The sequence below is a fragment of the Opisthorchis viverrini genome, assembly GCF_000715545.1.
Source record: "Opisthorchis viverrini unplaced genomic scaffold opera_v5_552, whole genome shotgun sequence".
NCBI classification, from domain to species: domain Eukaryota; kingdom Metazoa; phylum Platyhelminthes; class Trematoda; order Opisthorchiida; family Opisthorchiidae; genus Opisthorchis; species Opisthorchis viverrini.
In genome coordinates, this window is record NW_008752218.1 from 82,668 (window position 1) to 101,430 (window position 18,763).

At 43.6% G+C, this 18,763-nt stretch overlaps 2 protein-coding genes across 2 annotated transcripts in view; one reads left to right on the plus strand and one right to left on the minus strand.

Moving 5' to 3' along the window:
* Window positions 1-2,175: 2,175 nt before the first annotated feature.
* Window positions 2,176-3,006, plus strand: T265_11713 (hypothetical protein; the record flags this gene model as incomplete). Its single annotated transcript, XM_009178442.1, has 1 exon — window positions 2,176-3,006. The coding sequence occupies one exon, from the start codon at window positions 2,176-2,178 to the stop codon at window positions 3,004-3,006; it is 831 nt and encodes a 276-aa protein (XP_009176706.1).
* A 7,423-nt stretch (window positions 3,007-10,429) lies between these two features.
* Window positions 10,430-18,763, minus strand: part of T265_15509 (hypothetical protein) — a gene marked incomplete at both ends in the record, with an annotated part of 50,880 nt that continues 42,546 nt past the window's right edge. Inside the window, 5 exons of the mRNA XM_009178443.1 lie at window positions 10,430-10,848; window positions 11,645-11,745; window positions 12,802-13,061; window positions 15,350-15,808; window positions 16,920-17,354. Coding sequence (XP_009176707.1) covers window positions 10,747-10,848; window positions 11,645-11,745; window positions 12,802-13,061; window positions 15,350-15,808; window positions 16,920-17,354 — 1,357 coding nt within the window. The remainder of the gene's footprint in view (window positions 10,849-11,644; window positions 11,746-12,801; window positions 13,062-15,349; window positions 15,809-16,919; window positions 17,355-18,763) is intronic.

Consider the following 18,763-nt stretch of genomic DNA (forward strand, 5'->3'; position numbering starts at 1 on the left):
TACCTCTGGTGAAACTAGACACACAGTGGCAGCAAGGCTTCGGAATTGTTATGACCTCACCTTCAAGTGGTTCAAACACAAAGATGATAGTCTGCTGGCATTCTTTCAAAACACTCACATGAAGCTTAACATTCAGACAGAAGTTAATCCCATCAAAAAGCAAGATGCCTGTATAAACATTCAGTGTGTTAGTCGGTGGGTTTACAGCTATTTAGTCATCATACTGCACAAGTTAGTACATATTGAGCGAGTCAGTTTACAGGATCATATTTACCGTAAACCGCTTTTTTACCAATGCACTGGGAATTATTTGGAAACAAAGGTGCCTTGTTACATGTCAGATAAGCAGAAGTGATAAATTATGTAACGTCCTTGAGGGAACTTTCGAGAAAAATCCCTTCGGGAACTGGACTGTTGTCCTAGCTAGATTAAAGCCACCTAAGCGTTCCCAGTGCTGTTTGTCACTCCAACGAAGCAACCCCGTATAGCCCTTTTAGAGACGTAGTAGCTTCAAAGCTGAAAACTGATGTCATAAACGAGAGCTTCGGTTGTTATTCAGGCAATCTCCGATGANAAACAAAATGGCATGCAAATCAGTGTACTTGGCGAATTTCATGCGATTTGTTTCCGAGTAGAAAGTGAGGCCGATGTAAACTCGGTGAATAAGTCTACCTGATGAGCCCAAAGAAGGGCTAGAGAAGAATATTCAGCAACCTTATGAGTAGTGTGTTACCTCAGAAATTCTTTCGTGTTTGCTTATGGACGGAAAAACTGAGAAGGTGAGAAGGAATGACCAACTCCGTTACTAAAATGCACTGAAATGATATACACTGATAACAGCTCTTAGACACAGTTTTCATCACAGCCTTCAGGCACACAGCCGGTGCCAACGCAGTTCATAATACTGGAAGTGGCCTTTGTATTTTGAGTTCATATCAAAACTAATTGCGCCACCAGAGCGGTTCATCCGGTGGAGCATCGTAGGCTTTAATCTGAGTTTTTCATATAAAAATACCATTGTGCTCTATTTCTCTTCTTCTGTACAAGGAAACCGACTCGTAAATACTTCTAGGGACTTCATTAGAAAGAAATAATAATGATAATAATAATTGTGAAATTTCAGTCTTATACATTAACTAATAACAACAGAGTACAAGATCTGGTTGTTCTCTTTATAGCCATCTTCTGTCCGGTATTGCGTCCAACAGGACTGTCTATAATCATGAACAACATGGGAAAATTGATGTTATTTCAGGAATCCACGGGCCAGGGTAATACAGTATTTAGCCTACATGTAGAGGTGCATAACCGTGAACGACCGGCGCGACCTTGTTCACCGCTGGTGAAACCGCGTACTGTTACAAAGTTTGCACAAGACAGGGTTATCCCGGGGGAAGGCAAAATAACTCGTAATCTATCAACTGAGGTTAATTTGCAGTCCACGGCATTCATTTTCAGTTCGGTATTCATGCACTATTCATTCATGTACTATCCATCGATCACTTATTGAATTCATCAAATAGCAGATGACAGAAGGGTTAAATCCGATATGAGCAAGTAGACTTGGTGGCATTTGGAAATTAGTTCATTCGTCAAGTTCTATCTTGCATCGCCGACCTGGAAAAAATCCTTTTTGATAGGGCTATGTTTGGCAGCCAGAATTTTCCTTTACACACGATAGCAGTCAGGCATCTGAGAATCAGTTTTATTTTCCAAGTTAGATAACACTGATATTAGCCTGATTTAGCAGGTAATGTGGTGAAAACCATCGAAGAGTTGAGCTATGTATTCAGCAACCAAGGAGAAAATTTCGCATTCACCCCAATGTAGGGTCATTCGTTAGTTCGGCCCTGGTTGAACAAGAGTTCTGGAAACCGTTATTCCCAGTGTGGAAACCTCTTTTAACTACAAAATGTCTACATATTTGTGCTAAAATTTATCGGCTAAATTCTTCGGAAGGCTTAGTGAGCATGAGTGTTTTCTGCATCTCCACGACTGATTGATTTGTTTCACTTAGATTGTCTCTACAATCCAACCTAGTCAATGAAGTTGACCTGGTCACGTGCTTATCACCGTATCGACCTTGGGTTTAAAACACACGGTGTCACACTATGTGCTCCTCTGCACATGATTCAACTGCCAGAAGAACAGAATACATCTCAGTATTAAACTGGGATGGCAGTGCGTATTAACACTCGCATTTTTGTTTGGGCGCTATTGTGCGTGTGGCTATTTGTTTCCACTTTATTTCTCGGAACTGGCATGTTGTTGCTCTACATTTATGACTCAGCCGTGCAGGCCATTTTTGGTGCACCTCTGACGCGCCTCTCGCAAACTTGTGCAATTATTCTATCAGGCTGGACTTTGGTTACCTTTGGTGCTGCAATTCGAACTGCTAGGGCAAACAGAAGGTCAGTGGCTATGATGTTTTTCCTCTTCGCTTTGATTGGCTTCGCAGGAGAAATGCTGGTCATGATTACATTGGCTCGCTATCGAGAAAACGTATTTGGCCTTACCCTACTGCACGATTCAACTTTGCGACTGGTTCGTAGCTACGACCTATCCGATGTGGCCAGAAGTGCGCTGGATGCGATTCATTCACGGTTTGAGTGTTGTGGTGTGGACGAATGGCATCGTGAGTGGAAGGACGTAGTACCGTTTCCCCCAAGAACGGATGGAGATACTCAGGAACCGTGGGTGCCAGCCTCATGTTGCATCGGGATCTTGAAGATTGACCCGACCTGCGGCTTTGCAAAGATACGCGGACCACAAACTATGGCTCAGCTGGTGAGGCAAGAAGAATACGGTATGCAAACTGTTGTCCCTGCACCATGGTACTCCCGGATAATAAACGAACCGTGCCCGGAAAAAATCTTTGGATGGCTAGAAGAGGTTCCAGTCTACACACTGATGGTTGGGCTATCGATTTCCGTCTCTCGAATGATGTTAACAATTCACGCTGTCTTCGGCTACACCAATAGCAGAAGAAAACGTGGTAAACGTTGATAGCCTATATTGACTGGCTAATCAGTTTTCTGATTGTGTCTTGCCACATATGCCCCACGGAAACTGAGATGTATTCACCTGTGAATCGTAGGACAGCAACCGGCTAGTAAACATGCAATCATCGTGTACTGCACTATTTTATGACTCATTCTGGCTGGATGTATGGTATACAGATACACATGAGTTACAACTGCGAAGAACGAGCTTCAGGTTATGTAAGACAGGATTTGAAGGATATAAGTTAGTATTTTATGAGAGCGGTCTTTCTCAAGAGATAAGCAGATAGCATAAGGATTTGGGTTGCCGAGGAGCACATTTACCGAGGAGCAATGAGAGATAATATGGGGAGAGCCTAGATGGTTAGGTGATCAGACTTCGGTAGCGAACGGCTACAGAAGCCGAGCCATACCCAATTGTCTGTGCTGTGATTAGCCCGTCGCTAATCCCTAGAATAATTCATACTTTGGGTTGGACATTTCCAGAATAAGGGAGAAATAAAGTGGATAATTACAGTCCATACGATGTAGATATCCTAAAGTGCCTTGGAGTAAGCATCTGCCAAAGTTTTTAGTAGGTAGTTACGGATTTTATTAAGTTTGTGTCCACGTTACTCTCATTTGAGCGGTTCTCTGCTTGCGCAGTTGCTCCACTGAATTACCTGGGTTTCACTCTCATAAGAGTTCATCATCAGCTCGCATCTTTGTTGATACCGAGACTTGGTAGGTCACTCGCGGTCGGAGACGAGCAAGTCATTTTGACATAACAAGTATTAATCGACTTAGCATGTGCGTAATAAAGTGGTCAACACGGAAGGTGTAGGTGATTTGTCGAGAGTACTCGGCTGAAATCGGCAAATTCAGTTGTCTGGGACGTGTATTACGCACCTAACTATCGTCCAACCGAAAACACTATGTTTTCCATTCTGAGCGGCTATTGAGAACATCAGGTTAGAGTGAAAGTGGCTTCACTCAAATTGGGTATGGCCGGATCACTATACTTTCTTGATTTGGACCAACCTGACGCTTTTCAAACGTGGTTATCGACTTCACAGAATCTGGTACGCAACCAAAACTTATGATCTCATATCCTAGCGGGACTACCCAGCTTAATTTAGTTTGCCGTTGCGAACAGGTCACGTGTTAGATGCAGTGCTCAGAGTATGATGAGACAACCGATTTTACTGTCAAAAGGTGTCCACAGTTCCTTATTTCATTGCTAGATGTGGACGTATTACAAGTGTGTTGTCTACACCCCACGCTCACCTGGATTATCACATCAAAGCAAGCAAAACCTTCGCGCTTGTAGGATGTGTACTAGACTGGATGCCAAAAGTAACGAAGAACGTTGATTCTTGGATATCTTTACGCGGCGTAAAGTACATAATGTTTTTTTTTAGATTTTGCTATAGTTTACCCGAAACGAAATTTGTCCCCTGTAAATTGAACATCATTCTAATTTAATCCTGTATAAAGATGCACCTGATTCGACATGTATGAAAAAGTGTAATACCGTAGATGGTTTTGGTCATCCTCCTCAAGGTAAACTGAAGGTAGGTATATATTTGCATACATTCAGCCTCAATGAAACTGGTCGTTGATGTGCAGCTGACAGGACTCGAACCCACAGCCATCCCTACCACCTTGAAGACACGGTTAGCTGATCGGTAGGGTGGTTAGCCGAATTCTACTCCGCTTTCAAAACGCGGTTAAGATCACCACTTTTTCTTGATTTTCACTGCTTATTTATGTAGTCTAGGCCCCTCAGTTCCCAAGCACTTGTCATCTCGAGTAGCAACATACTGAGTCCGACATGATATGGAAAGTAATCGCGAAGCTTCACAATGTACAATGTTGGAGAGTCTGGTCCCACCATGTTGTTAACAATCCATTCTTTCCTAGAGAGACCATAAGTCGGATAGTAAAACGATGCTCAGTGAGCTTGGCGACTTGGTTTCGAAAAAAAACTGCCAAACTCAGTGAGTAGTTAGATAACCAGTGAGGGATCCTACGACTCATTGTTTTCGCAATTCTCTGTGGTACATCTGGGCCGTGATACGAAATTTGCTGAAACGCCCCCAAATCAATTGAGCTACAGAAGATAAGTATTCAAATCACAATGAACGAAAAGAGGAAAAGGTTGAATCAGGATACTTCTTTCAAAAGACTGTTCCCCTTGTGTAGAAACCACCTCCAGACAAGGAATACATTTAGCTCCCTCACAAGTGTGAGTTTGCCTGGAAATGGTAACCGCCGGTGACCGAATTGCAATGTCCTGATGGATCCCACTCGAAGCAAACACAGATTAATGGACAGGCTCATTAGCATTCTGACAGCTCTACCATTCCACTAATGTAAAATTTTTAGTTATGATAAAAGATAGATACGAGGGCTGGTGCGACGTTCGGGGGAATAGCATATCAGAATATAGATTCCACAAGCTGTTAATGACAAAACAGGAGATGGTGTTCCGTGTAACTTGGGTTCAAGTAGAGCATAAAGTTGACGGGAATTGCACCTACCTGATGCGTCCCAAGAAGGGCGAAACCGGTCATGGGCTGTCGACGGATTTTCAGCAACCTTATGAGTAGTGTATTACTAATATATATGTATCGCGATATCTCGAATATCGTAACAACTTAAACATAAAGTGGCCCGTTGCAGGACATTCAGTTGCTAAGAAACATCATAAACGAGAGATCCAGCTGGATCCCAGGTGAGTTTCTCGAACAATCAAATTAGTTTGCAAATGTGTGCATATTCGCTAATTTCGTTTGGTTTCATGTAGAACATAAGGTCAACGGAAACTCGGGGATTGCGCCTACCTGATGAGCCCTAAGAAGGGCAAAACCGGTCGTGGGCTGTCGAAGAGCCTTCATCAACCTTGTGGGTAGTTTCTTTTATGAAAAAAGTCTAAATTTCCCAATAGCTAGACCATCCACCCTGAAGTTTGCAACAGGTGAATATATTTTCACACTGGCCTCCACCCATATCAACTACCAGCTGTGTTCTATGACCAACTATGATCCTCCTCCGGTCATCTTTCATCATCGGTGGGGTTGTGCATACAGTTTTTTTAATTGTAACCCTGATTGCGCCCTGATGTCCTCCTTGCGTCAACCAAGTAGGAAACATGAAGCGGACTTTGTGCAGCACATTCAACTGAGTCTCCCGTGAAAACCAAATTGATATGCAAATGAGGGTATTTGTCCAGACAGTTTGCCAGACGGACTCCGCAATTTGATGTGCTATCGTGCGGGTAGCCATGTCACATAACACTTGCCACATTGTCGGCATGTGGTTTGGGTCGTCGATTTGTGCCAGGTCTCAGCCAGTCACTTCTACCTTTGTGGTGATTTCGTCCTGTAAGTGAAGCCAATCTATGCTGAGAAGCCGAGAAGCACTGTACAGCTGTTTCATCCTTATTGGGAATCATCAGCAGTGCGCATCTATCTGAAAAGTCGTTGCTCGAGGAGCCAGTCAACACGTGTGACCGCGTGATGTGGATCCCGTGATTGAAGGATGAGCGGCGCTACATCCTGTCTAAGTGCGAGTTAACCACAATGCTGATCAGCCACTCGTGGCCGAACGGTTAAGTGTTCAAACTACTAGCCGGGAGGTCGCGGGTTCGAGACTCTTCGGAGTTTCGTGAGATGCGCACTGCTGATGATTCCCAATAAGGATGAAACAGCTGTACAGTGCTTCTCGGCTTTTCAGCATAGACTGGCTTCACTAACAGGGCGAAATCACCACAAAAATCCCAAATCTCCTCAAACTATCAACAATTTCTACCTTTATTGGACACCTTCCTAGACGCGATGGATGATGTTGATCATGACGGGCCGCGAGCAAATAAATTTCGTAGACCAGACATGTCCCACTCCTCTGAGATATCAGATATTCAAACCTTCAACATGGCTAGCATTGAATCTCAATGAGAGTCGTACAGACTAAAACAAGACTAGCCACAGTACTTAATCGATGTTTATTCTTGACTTGACTTCTCAGTAGTGTAGATTGCCGGTCCAACTGGCATCCGATACAACTGCGAACAACTGATCGGATGTCTCCTCATAGGTCAGTGAATAACGTGCACACTGAATAACCTGGCGCTAAGCTTGCAATATTAGTGTACAAATGGCATTTCGGGACCGCATCACATCAAACCGCGGCTAACTACGGGACGTCATGGGGGTATGGAGAACGACTTCAAGAATTTTGTGGTCAACTAGGAGAGACACAGAGAGGTGAAATATGCTGTGACAATGACTTTTTAGCTGTTTGAATTCATAAATCGTGTATAACTTATGTTTTTGTTCAGCAAGATGTCCTTCCACAACGTTTTCTAGTCGAAACGCAACTCCTTTCGAGGAGTGAAGTGATGTCAGGGAAGAACTGCATTCAACAAGTGATTCGGAATCTCAGGACAATTGAAATTTGAAAGGGATGTAGTCCTAACTAATGACCTAAGCTGATGAACCACTATATAAGTGGCATATGTCACTTAAACTCCTCGATGCTTGCATTCGAGGCAATACACTTCGTGAGGGCAAAGTTGTTGGGACGAAGTACCATAACTTTCTTCAGTACAGTACATCTACTAGTGTTGCCAATGCTATTTAGCCACTCGGCTATCGTGCTGAGGGTCAGGCGGGTAGGACAGAACTTTTTCTCAACCACTCACGGAATGGTACACACTTATTAAACTTCACACCGCGCTATCCTAATTAGGCACTGAGCAGAACATAGTAACCACCCCAAAAGATACTCTAAGCCACGATCGATTATGGGGCTCACGGAAACCAAACAGCACCTCTCCCTGTGGCATTCCCATTTAGGGAGATTGGTTGCATCTACGGTTGGGATTTCTATGTCTTGGGAAATTCTCTTCACGTCTTAGTAAGATCTCACTTGTAGCAAGACTGCTTGGATGTTGACGGTAAGGAGTCACCTACACTGTTAACAGAAGACAAACTATACAAAGCTACACTGACAGTGGATTAACATGTACATTAAACTTCAGCTACAGAACTAACCGAAGCTGACGCGGGCCCACCTGTTAAGTGAAGAGCTCTGGCCACTACAAAATAGATAGATAGGAATAGAATAGATAGATGGGAATACACTATCAGTACACACTGGTCATCAACAGTCATACAACCAAAGGAAAACGGAGCGTTTGCAGAGTGTGAAAATAAAGAAAAGCGAGAGATTTTTTTTTGCGAAAACCTGTATCCCTAGAGAAAACAATCGAGAGGAAGACCCATACACTTGAGAACTACCTAGGGCCGATCAAGGTGGCAAACATTTCCCACAAGATGAACAACACCGATATAATCAAACCCCAGCATCGTATCCGAGTAAAAGGTGGTTTTGCCAGGGATCATACGACGCTAAACGCTTGCCTTGCACAACTCAGTTGAAGTCAGCACAGAAACGAATGTTTACCAGTGGATTTAGTAAAGTATTCGGGCTTTCGGCTGTTGATCAGACTAAGCGAACGAAACTTCGCCAAATCACTAACAAACCCAAAATCATGACACATAGCACACTAAGACCAAATTTCGTTTTCAATACAGCCTATTCATACTGTTAGGTTGACATTATATCCGTTTGAATGCCGCACAAGCATCAATTATATTCTTTCAAACACTAGTATGGACAAAAACACATTTTTCAGTGTGATCCATCGAGCTTATATTCCACGCTCACCGATCGATTCCGTGTCAAAGACGCTGGTGAATTGGCGGTAAGCAAAAAAACTGGTGATCCACCACAAAACTCCACTGTACTTTTGGACCCATAGGAAGCAGCATTATTAACAGAACTGTTTTGAACCGAAAAAAAAACAAGACAAATAGAGCAAATAACACGAAACCCGATGACAGGACACGGAGTTTGTACTTAAAATGGTCCGGATAAGCTGTACAGCGAAAACCAGAATTTAACCAATTCGAGTCTTCCATCGGCTTACTTTGTTTGTCAGTTTCCTTCGAAACTGAAACAATCAGGCCATTGTAAAGAGTGATGGAACGCTTTTAACAATATTTTATGCAGCGCACAGACAAGCGGCCAACAATACAGCAAACACTGGCCAACTTCCTTTAACCCCACAGGACTACTAAGATGTTACAGCACAAAGTTCGTCACCAGTAAATCCGTTCTTCTGGTTGCTTGATTCGTTTTTTAACAATCTAAAATAATATTTCTTCATCATTCCTATCGAGTGTATAGAGGACGCCTGATAAAACTTGTACCTCAAACCGCTTTATACCATAGACATTACTGACATGTATGCTTCCCGTGTGAGATACCTTATTCACACAGCTATTACGTATTATTGTCCGGACAAGCACAACCTCGAAAGGTTCCACCTGGTTCTACAATGTACCAGTTTCATGCCTAGTTGCAAGATCCAAACTTCGTTTTCGGCATGCCCTTGTATTAGTGTGTTTTGAAGGGATAGGGAGGACGGTACCGATCGCGGTAACCTAGCCGCGACGTAACAGTGCGAAATAAGGACCGTTAAGATCAGGTTGAGTGCTGTGGGATCCCCAAACTTTCCTGAGTTGGATTTGCGTGTCACCTTGCACGCAGCTGGACAGCCCCATTGGTGAGCTTAAGATCACTACCTAGCCGAATTTCCTAAGTAACACTGGTCTGTCGGTCTTCAGGCGAGGTTCGCTGGTAGCATCTTGCTCTAACAAGATACTCAATGGTTTTAGGTATGGCCACCTGGTTTCTGATTATTGCTCAGTTGTTTATTGATTGATTCACCGGGCTTGACAAATCCTCCACCACAAGAGTTCTCTTCTGTAGTTTATTTCCACTCTTTACTACAGCCCTCTTTCTCCATAGACGCATGTCCAAGGTAATGATGATTGCATTATTTTGCCTCATCATTTATCTTTACGATTTTAAATTTGTATTAAAACTGCATAGTAATCTAAGACCAAGTTGTAAGCCATGCTCCCTCAAGTCCAACAAAGTGGAGTTCGCCGGTATGGTGCGCCCCTGACACCAATAGTCTAAAGCATTCCTTTACCAATGAACTTAGGTGGATAACATAGGACACTCCCACCGTAGTCATCATTTATAGAGAATCAACCAAATTCCTGAGTTATGGAGGGGTGGTATCATCGAAGTACGATTGCAATGAAAAACTGTGTCTCCAAAATATTACGATTGATGGGGACGTTTCTTCGAGTGTTCCCATGATAACATGACGATGGGGTTTCTGACTAAGGAAGGGGAAGGAGAAAAACGTTCGCACACAGCGTTCAGGTTAACAGCAAACCATGATGTGAACCATCTATGAGTGGTTTACCAGGAAAATGCTGTAATTTCTCCGTTGTAGCGTTTTTTATAATTCAAATGCTGCTAGATTGTCAAAGCTCTGTACCGTAAGTAAAGTCGATATTGGTTGTGTGATATTCTTTTTCAGTTTCTCAGTTTTTGGAGGAACATCCCAAACAATTTAATGTATTAGAATACATCGCTGGATCAAAAGATATAGTCGAAAACAAAAATGGCACTGATAGGTGGCGAATCAAACCACAGGGCAAGAATAGTTATAGGAAATATCAAATGGAATGGAGGTGCAATTGTCGAAGTCACCTGACACCGCTCGGCCGGGCAGTTCACGGCGGTGGTCGATGATCAACGCTAGAAAGACATCCACAAACAAATAGGAGGATGAAAGACACGTGATCGAAAGAGCACGGCAAGGTGCACGTGGTATGGTTTAACAGTGCAGGGCATCAGCAACCATGGCGCTCGCACGATAGATTGCCATAGAATTAGCTGGAACAGAACACATTCGACCTTCCAGCAATTTCACTTGGTTCTGCAAAGAGTCGAATAACGGAGAGGAATATAGGCGGGATAAGGACTAGGGTGAATCAGAACGTTAACACCTCCATACCAGTCCCTACAGCATAGCACAAACGGTCGAATAGTTTCCATATGAAAACTGACCAAAAACGAGCAGCTTTGAACAAAAGACCAGTGTAGTGTGTCTTCGTAAAACGCAAAGTGACAGCGGTCTCGTTGAATTTACAAGGTGACTCACGTCGGAGGTAACTTACTACTCTCATAGGTTGGAACCGGGCTCAGTAGTGCTGCCTCATATAAACGGTTGGATACACACAGTACAATCATGATTGGGATAGAGTTCTGTGATTTAAAGATGAAGATAGGATCGTTCAGTTGTAACACTCTTCCAGTGCCTAACTGCCATGCCACCAGGAGGAAGCACGAGGGCGGGAATGTTGCCAGGTTGCTGAAGCCTAGACAGGGGAAGTCGAGCGGCAGAGGTCGGGTTCGAACCACGAACGTTCCGGTGTGTAAACTCGTGTGCTAACCACTGAGCCATCTCATCCGCATGAATAGAGGATAGAATACTCATGGAGGAATGATACATCATAATGTCTTTGGGTTCCTATTTGGATTCATCGTCAAGGAAACTGACTTGGACGCACTCTCGAAGTGATGATGGTACTTCAACAAATAGCGATAGAGAGACAAGGTACCATCTGGGTAGGGCTCAAAAATTACGAACGACACCAGAGGAACAGAGCCAACCGGTAAAGATGCAGATAAACCTAAGGAAGGACTGTTACTGAGCTAAAGCAACAACTTACCCGATAGGTTTCCATCGACGCCTCACTGGGAGGTACCAGGATGGTGGAGACTGGGTTGACACCACTTAGCACAGGAGTAGAACATTGAAATTCCACATAACCTGTCATTCGATACAAGAGAAAGTTTGGAAATTATCGACCATTTATTATCAGTAGTATTATATTCTACGTAGCCTTCAATCTCCTTCTTATCATCACAGGTAGCAAGATCCACACAATCACTTGCGCAAAACTCATGTTTTGTTTAGAAGTAACTTCCGCCCAAGACCCCGAACACTCAGTTAGACAATCTATACGAGAACGGAAAACAAGAACGTTACTGAAATAGGTTGGTCGCCAAATTCTAAAGCAGTTTCAGTCGAGCGCAGAAAACGTTACAAGGAACCCATCCTAGAAGCCAGATCTAAGTAACACCATCTGAACTTTTCGTTATCTTCGTCATCACCTAGTAGCATGTCGAACAGTGTTCGTTCTGAAAGAGACACGACGAACAACACTTGAGAATCAGCCAAACGACATAGTATGGACAGAAAAGTACTTAGTTTGAACACTTCTGTTCACGTCTACATGAAGTCGATAGTGAAATAAGTTCACCAAGAAGATGGACCTTAAAATCATGATCTCGGAAATATTTATTATCAGCAAGTATCCAGGGTGTATATGTTTTGGATGTCAGATTGGTACTTTGTCCCTTTCCCTCCTTGGTTCATTCTTTTCAAGGTATCACTGTTTTGTTGCTTACTCCGGAAGTGAACTCAACCCAACCCTACCCTCCCTCATAGTAATGTGTTATTCGATATCCACATCTTGAAGTTACCATGTCCGCACCCTGCACAAATTGAGTGTTTTGCACTTGCAACTAGGAAGAGAAATTGAAATGTCAAGACACGACAAACCCTGTATTCCATATGTCGAGATGAAATACTGTTGCTGCTGGTGATGATGATACTGAAATATGCTATAAGGCGGAGGAAATAAAATCGAGTCGCAAGTCTCTTACAGTGAGATTAAAATACAAACGCCTTTGGATGCCACTTCCGAAAACTAATCAATCACCTTATCAGCTGAGAATCAGGCACAAATCTCATTTGGGTGCTTGAAAAAAATTAGGCATCCTGTCCCACCGAAGACATCAGCAATGTTAAGTCCTGACTTACGTTGATAACCGACAATGTCGACTGGCTTCACATAAGCATTTGCTGCATTTGGGTCGAAGTGAGAGGACAGAGGAGACCAGCTTCTGAGGGCTGTGATGTAGCTATCAAGCACAATTGACGACGATGCTCGGGTATGGCTGGCACTGCGACGACTTGGCGTCATCGCACCCCGAGGCGCTTCTGAAGGATGAGCAGCGTGCGTAAACCCTATCATTGGAGGGAATACCTTTAAGAAGCTGCATGTAGAGTCCGCAGAATCGCTGGAAAAGAACAGGGAGACTGTTCAATCAGGCATACTGGATGGAGAGTCTAGCAGCGTCGAAAAGACGCTGTGGGGCCCAAATGAAAATACAAAGAAGAGCCATTAAATGTTATATAAGAGTGGTCGGGTCTCAAATTAAGCGGGTTTTCATCCGTACGGATCTGACCTCCAGGTAGCTTTTTAAAGGCAGTAGCAATAAGAGATATCACATTTGGCGGGCAAATAAGCAGTCTAGCAGCGTCGAAAAGACGCTGTGGGGCCCAAATGAAAATACAAAGAAGAGCCATTAAATGTTATATAAGAGTGGTCGGGCCTTAAATTAAGCGGGTTTTCATCCGTACGGATCTGACCTCCAGGTAGCTTTTTAAAGGCGGTAGCAATAAGAGATATCACATTTGGCGGCAAATAAGCATCTGCGAGAAACGGTTGACGTAAGTCAAGATTTGCGAACAGTGTAAATACCTTGTACTTAACCAGAAACAACAATCGCAAATTGAGAGTTATTTAAGAACGTCACGGGGAATTTTAGGCAAATTCTTCGTCAGTCTCCTAAATAAGGTATCAAGTTGAAACTGATGACTAAATAGCCGAACTACCAAGCAGATACACTCCGATACCAGTGATAGTTAACCTGGGACGTATCACCCTGTTCAGTTCATGAACGACGTCATTTCCGATTCGGGCAGTGTTATTTGACTTGTGTTTACGTAGCTCTAGGATTGGGACTCTTAGAATCAGTCATACATTACTGCCAAAAAGAGGAACTAAAATTTCGACCAGCAATGTACACCTCCGCTATTCTAAAATCGTTTAGATCTGTACTCTTAGGCTCACCCGTTGAAGACCCACGCCATTTTACCTAACGACAGTCAAACTCTGCGCCGGATGCCCACTAAGTTACCCTCTTATTTAGCAGAAATCACGCGGCTCTACGATCACCATCTCTGGGATACACAAACGTGTCTGCTGGCATCAACCGAAGTGTATTGTAGCAGCTATTTACAGATCGTGGGACGGAGCAAAATATGCTTAAATTGATCCAGAATTACTTCACTAACCGGACACAAGGGGCCGGAAATTCACTCCGCTACACAGTGACACCGGTGTCCTTCAAGGGCTCATACTACATCAATTGTTTTTTCCCTCAGCATCGGTTTCACATTCATTCCCGATCCTCTCACTCAGTGCAAGTGTGTCGATGACGATGTGATCATTTCCATCAATTGCACTCAGTAAACAGTGAACTTGAAACCGATGAATTGGTCTCAGAGGCGTTATCAATTCCTCAATGTCCCAAACTTTAAGGACCCAGGACTCTCAGTGATTCTAGGTAGGTGCTATGAGGAGAAGCTTTATAACTACTCACCTCTGCTCTCGACGACGTCCCGATTAAAATAGTCACGAGAAACTTCAGCTGGATTTATCACACTGAACTGGCCTTCGTGAAAGTTCGGCGCATTCGGACTGAGGACATTTTATAGATTAAAAAAATCATACGACGGGGTTTACCACTGTATGAATGTTATCACAATGGGTTCATTGTTCTCCATTTGCATTCCTTGAACCCGATGGTCTTGTCTTACTTGAAGACCATCACAGCATGTTTCGAGACATGGTGCGATTCCAAGGGCCGTCCCTTATTCATTTGCCGGTCTTCAAACAAAGTGACGCTTGCCCAAACGATTCGTTCGTACACAACAGCAAACTGATCACGTTTTATCTAAAGTACTCTCTACTTTTTTACGCAGCCGACATCTCATCGACAGTAGGTTGGTGATGAGGGATCCGCGGCAAAGTCTTCTTGTTCGATTAATACCCTCATTCTCGATAAACGTGCTTAAAAATTATGTGATGATAATCGGCATCTAGCTGCCGTATCACCTGAAGGAAAAACGAGGGATGAGATCCTGCCATATTACCAAAGCCTAGACGGGGACAGCCGAGATGCCGAGGTTGGGTTAGACACACGGACCTTCTGTTCAGTACGTTCGTGCCTCAACCACCGATCTATCTCGGCTGTTTGACACCGATGTAATTTTGTGTGCTAAGAATTCACCGCCAGATGTACAAAGCCTTCGTTGAATTGAGTTGAAGCATGACGAATAAAACTGAACTGAACTACCACAGAGTATAATGATAGTATATCCAGAGAGATTCAAACTTGTGACCTTTACCGCTGTTAGTAGTCGTAAAGTTGTACAATTTGATCACGGATAGTTTCTGCAATCAACACAAGTCTGCGTAGCGTGACTACAGGTTCAATTAGCCTATAATCTCCAAACTCACCTATCTGAGCTAGTTTCCTCGTCATCCACAACCTTTTCTACGGTTTGTTTTGTTTTGCGATCATCAGTTGGTTTTTGGGCACGAGGTACTGGGGAGGGAGAGGCGACTATTTCTGTCAAGTCTTCTTCATCCTCTTCGAAAGTTGGATGAAGCGATGTTCTTCGGCCGACTGGATGACGATCAGTCTTGTACCATTTCCCTAGGTTTGGCACAGATCTGGTGCCACGAACGTGGGAAAATGGCGACCCAGGAGTGGAGTGATCGGATGTTACAGAGTGATGCTTGACGTAATGGATATAACCTTGTTCATCATGGTCCGCCAAGCCCATATCATCCGAAGAAACAGTGTCTGGGTTGGGTGGGTGCACCAGAAGTTCTATCCAGCGTACATGCGTTTCCATAGCTTTGTTTATACATTCGTACGTCTGAGGCTGGTAGCGCTCGGAAAACCAATCAACTCTATTGAAGGAAATATGGAAAAGTAAATTAACAAGGGGCGTGAATTCACCGATCAGAATAGTTCACAACAACAGTTGAAACTGATATATCAGGAGCAAGTAGCAGTTTTCAGCCTATCCAAAACGAGAATATCTGATGTGATTCTAGAACCGCACGATACGGCAGACACAAAACAGCTCCTTAAGAAGGAAGTATCAAAACCGACAGAACCAGGAATCATACGCTGAAAACCAAAAGTAACAACTGCATGGTTTGCATAAGACAGAAAATGCAGAACGGCATGCCGCCGTTGGTGAGGGACCACTAAACTGGCCACCAAGGGACGCAACTAAGACTTGATAATAGGCACTAGAAACAGAGGAGCACAGGGACTGTATTCACGCCGCAGTAACGGAGGATCGGGACTGGGGAGAATGCTAAAGGCACTAGTGTGAACTGGGGTCCAAGGGGAAGAGCTAGTTGGTGTGTGGAAAAACAATAGTCGGTCAGTCAAGGTGACATATGTCGGTGCACGCCTATTGGTGTGAATTTTGGTCATGGATTCGGACGAATTAGACTCCAGGCATGAAGCCTCGCTCCTGATCACCACAGGTGTAATCTCACTTGCCGTACTAATTAGTTGGCTTATGAGAAATATGAAAAGCCTGTAATTGATAGCAAACCCTTAGGCTTTTACCTCGCGCATACAAAATGGCAACAAGTCTTAGTTCATTGTTGCCCCGGTTGACTTGGAAATCCACTGACATTGTAACCTATCGAAGTTGGTACGTGATCTGATCTGGTAAGTGACCTTTGATCTTTTCTGGAACGACCATTGTTGTAAAGAAAGCAACGCGTAGGGTTTACAGTATTAGAACTGGAGACAATCCTGAAGATGATGTAGGCAGTAAGACTGGGAAAAGGGGTTTATTAACATAAGAGCAAAAGGACTTATGATGCGTACGGGTAGACTAGTGGATAGATATCTGTGTTGCCAGAATAACCAAATGTATAACTTACACTGGCTAAAAGTGAATGTGCTTGTGAACAATGATATCGCCTTGAGTGATTAGAAGCGGAATGCCGTTACAATAAAAAAACGAAAGAAAGAAAAATAGGGAACTGTACTAACCTCTTATCATTCGGGTTAAGTCTTAACACCCGCGCTTGCAGTCGCTCCGACTTCTTTGTCCATTCCAACCCCTGTGGTAGACTTTCCAGCAGTTGACGAGGACACCAGTCGGTGAGAGGACGTTGGTTGACCGGCAGACGACTCAGAGCATCTAACCAATGCATGTGACTGTCACTTGTCACATCCCAGATGGGACCACCGGAGGCCGCAGCAAGTGCAGTGAATATGGCATCGGCATTCGGATCGAACGTTGAATTACTAGTGGAAATACCACCAGATTGACCGTTTTCATGCGCACGAACCGCGCACATATGATACAGCTGTTCACACGCCAGCTGGAAAAGGGTACCAGTCCAGGCAATTGGGCGATAAATACGCAGGAACAGATTTGTTGCACACTGTTTGTCCCAGTCGGAGAATTTGTTGGCATAGTAGCTGAATATGAACAGCAGGGGGGCAGTTGTAGCGGTGCAAAATATTTCACACAGGTGACAGGAAATATACAGAAAAGTCTTGGAAGTTAAAGAGGTGTGGCTGATTATTAATTTAACAACTAACAATTAGGATTCGTGCTTTTACCAAAGCTCTTTTGGCAGTGGATTTTGCACCCATTAGTTTCGCAACGCGTTTAACCAAACCTGAAAAGCATTTTTCTCAGCACACGTCGTAGAAACCACCACTATGAAGAACAGTTTCACTGGATACAACCTCGAGTGGACGGTACCGTGACTACTGGACTTAACTTCAACACAATCACAGCCCCAACGAACACTGAAAATCCGGTGGAGAAGGAATAATGCGAGACATCTACTCATATCTAACACACTGGTGCCAAACAACTAGAAAGTCTCATAGTTTGAGGAGGCAAGAAGAGTTGCTCTACCGAATAGTAACTCTTTTACGGTATGAAGATTTCAGGTTCCTCATTTGAAGATGAAAATTCGATAAAAAAGCAAGCGCATTTGGAATCACCGAAAAACCATTTTTCACTCAGTGTATACTAATGGGTACTTTCTGGACAGCAAGCGTTGAAAACAGGATTGTGACGATTTTGCGCAATTTTCGCCCCAAAACCGACAACTTCTTTCTCACACCTGTAAGCGAAAGGTGCACTAGACACTAGAAGTGTGAGTTAAAGACCAAGAATATTTAGCGTAATCGATGAATTTGGCACCCAGATCACATGACCTGACAACCACGGCTTCGAAGACACCAGTTTAGTTAAAAGAACTTTAATGGCCACGATAGGAACGACGCATGCAGAAAAACACATTTCCATCCACTGAAATGTACTGATAAGTTTTTCAAGGATCTCGAAAGAGTGAGTGTTTTGCTTATGGATGAGGAACGAATTAATACACACGGATGTTCACTGCTTTTATGGATTCGAAAAATATAACTTCCACCAATAACACGAGATAGTTTCCAAACCAACTGAATCTCTTGGTACTACTGGGACCAAAAATACTTCCAGTTTATGCTTGGTTGTCTGTCACTGTCCCAAAGTACTTGAACCGGTTCAATAGTCCAGGGAGTGGACGTGTTGGGCAACACAAGGCAGCCTAACAAGGTCGTAAACAGCGCTAGAAGGTGATAGACAGCGAGCAAACAAGATAGTGTTTCCCGGTTTAACGGGTGCCGTGCCGTAAATAAGCCGATCAGCTCACGTGTAGTTAGAAGTGTATTTGTCGAGATCAAAGAAAGAGTTCCAGTCGAATTCGACGTCCCATTTGTGTGGGACAATTAGGACAAGTACGGATAGATTTACCTGCCTACAGTCCTTAACATAATCCTATCATATCTCTAGTTCAGCTGAATAACCAAAAGTCATTAAAACTGGGTCT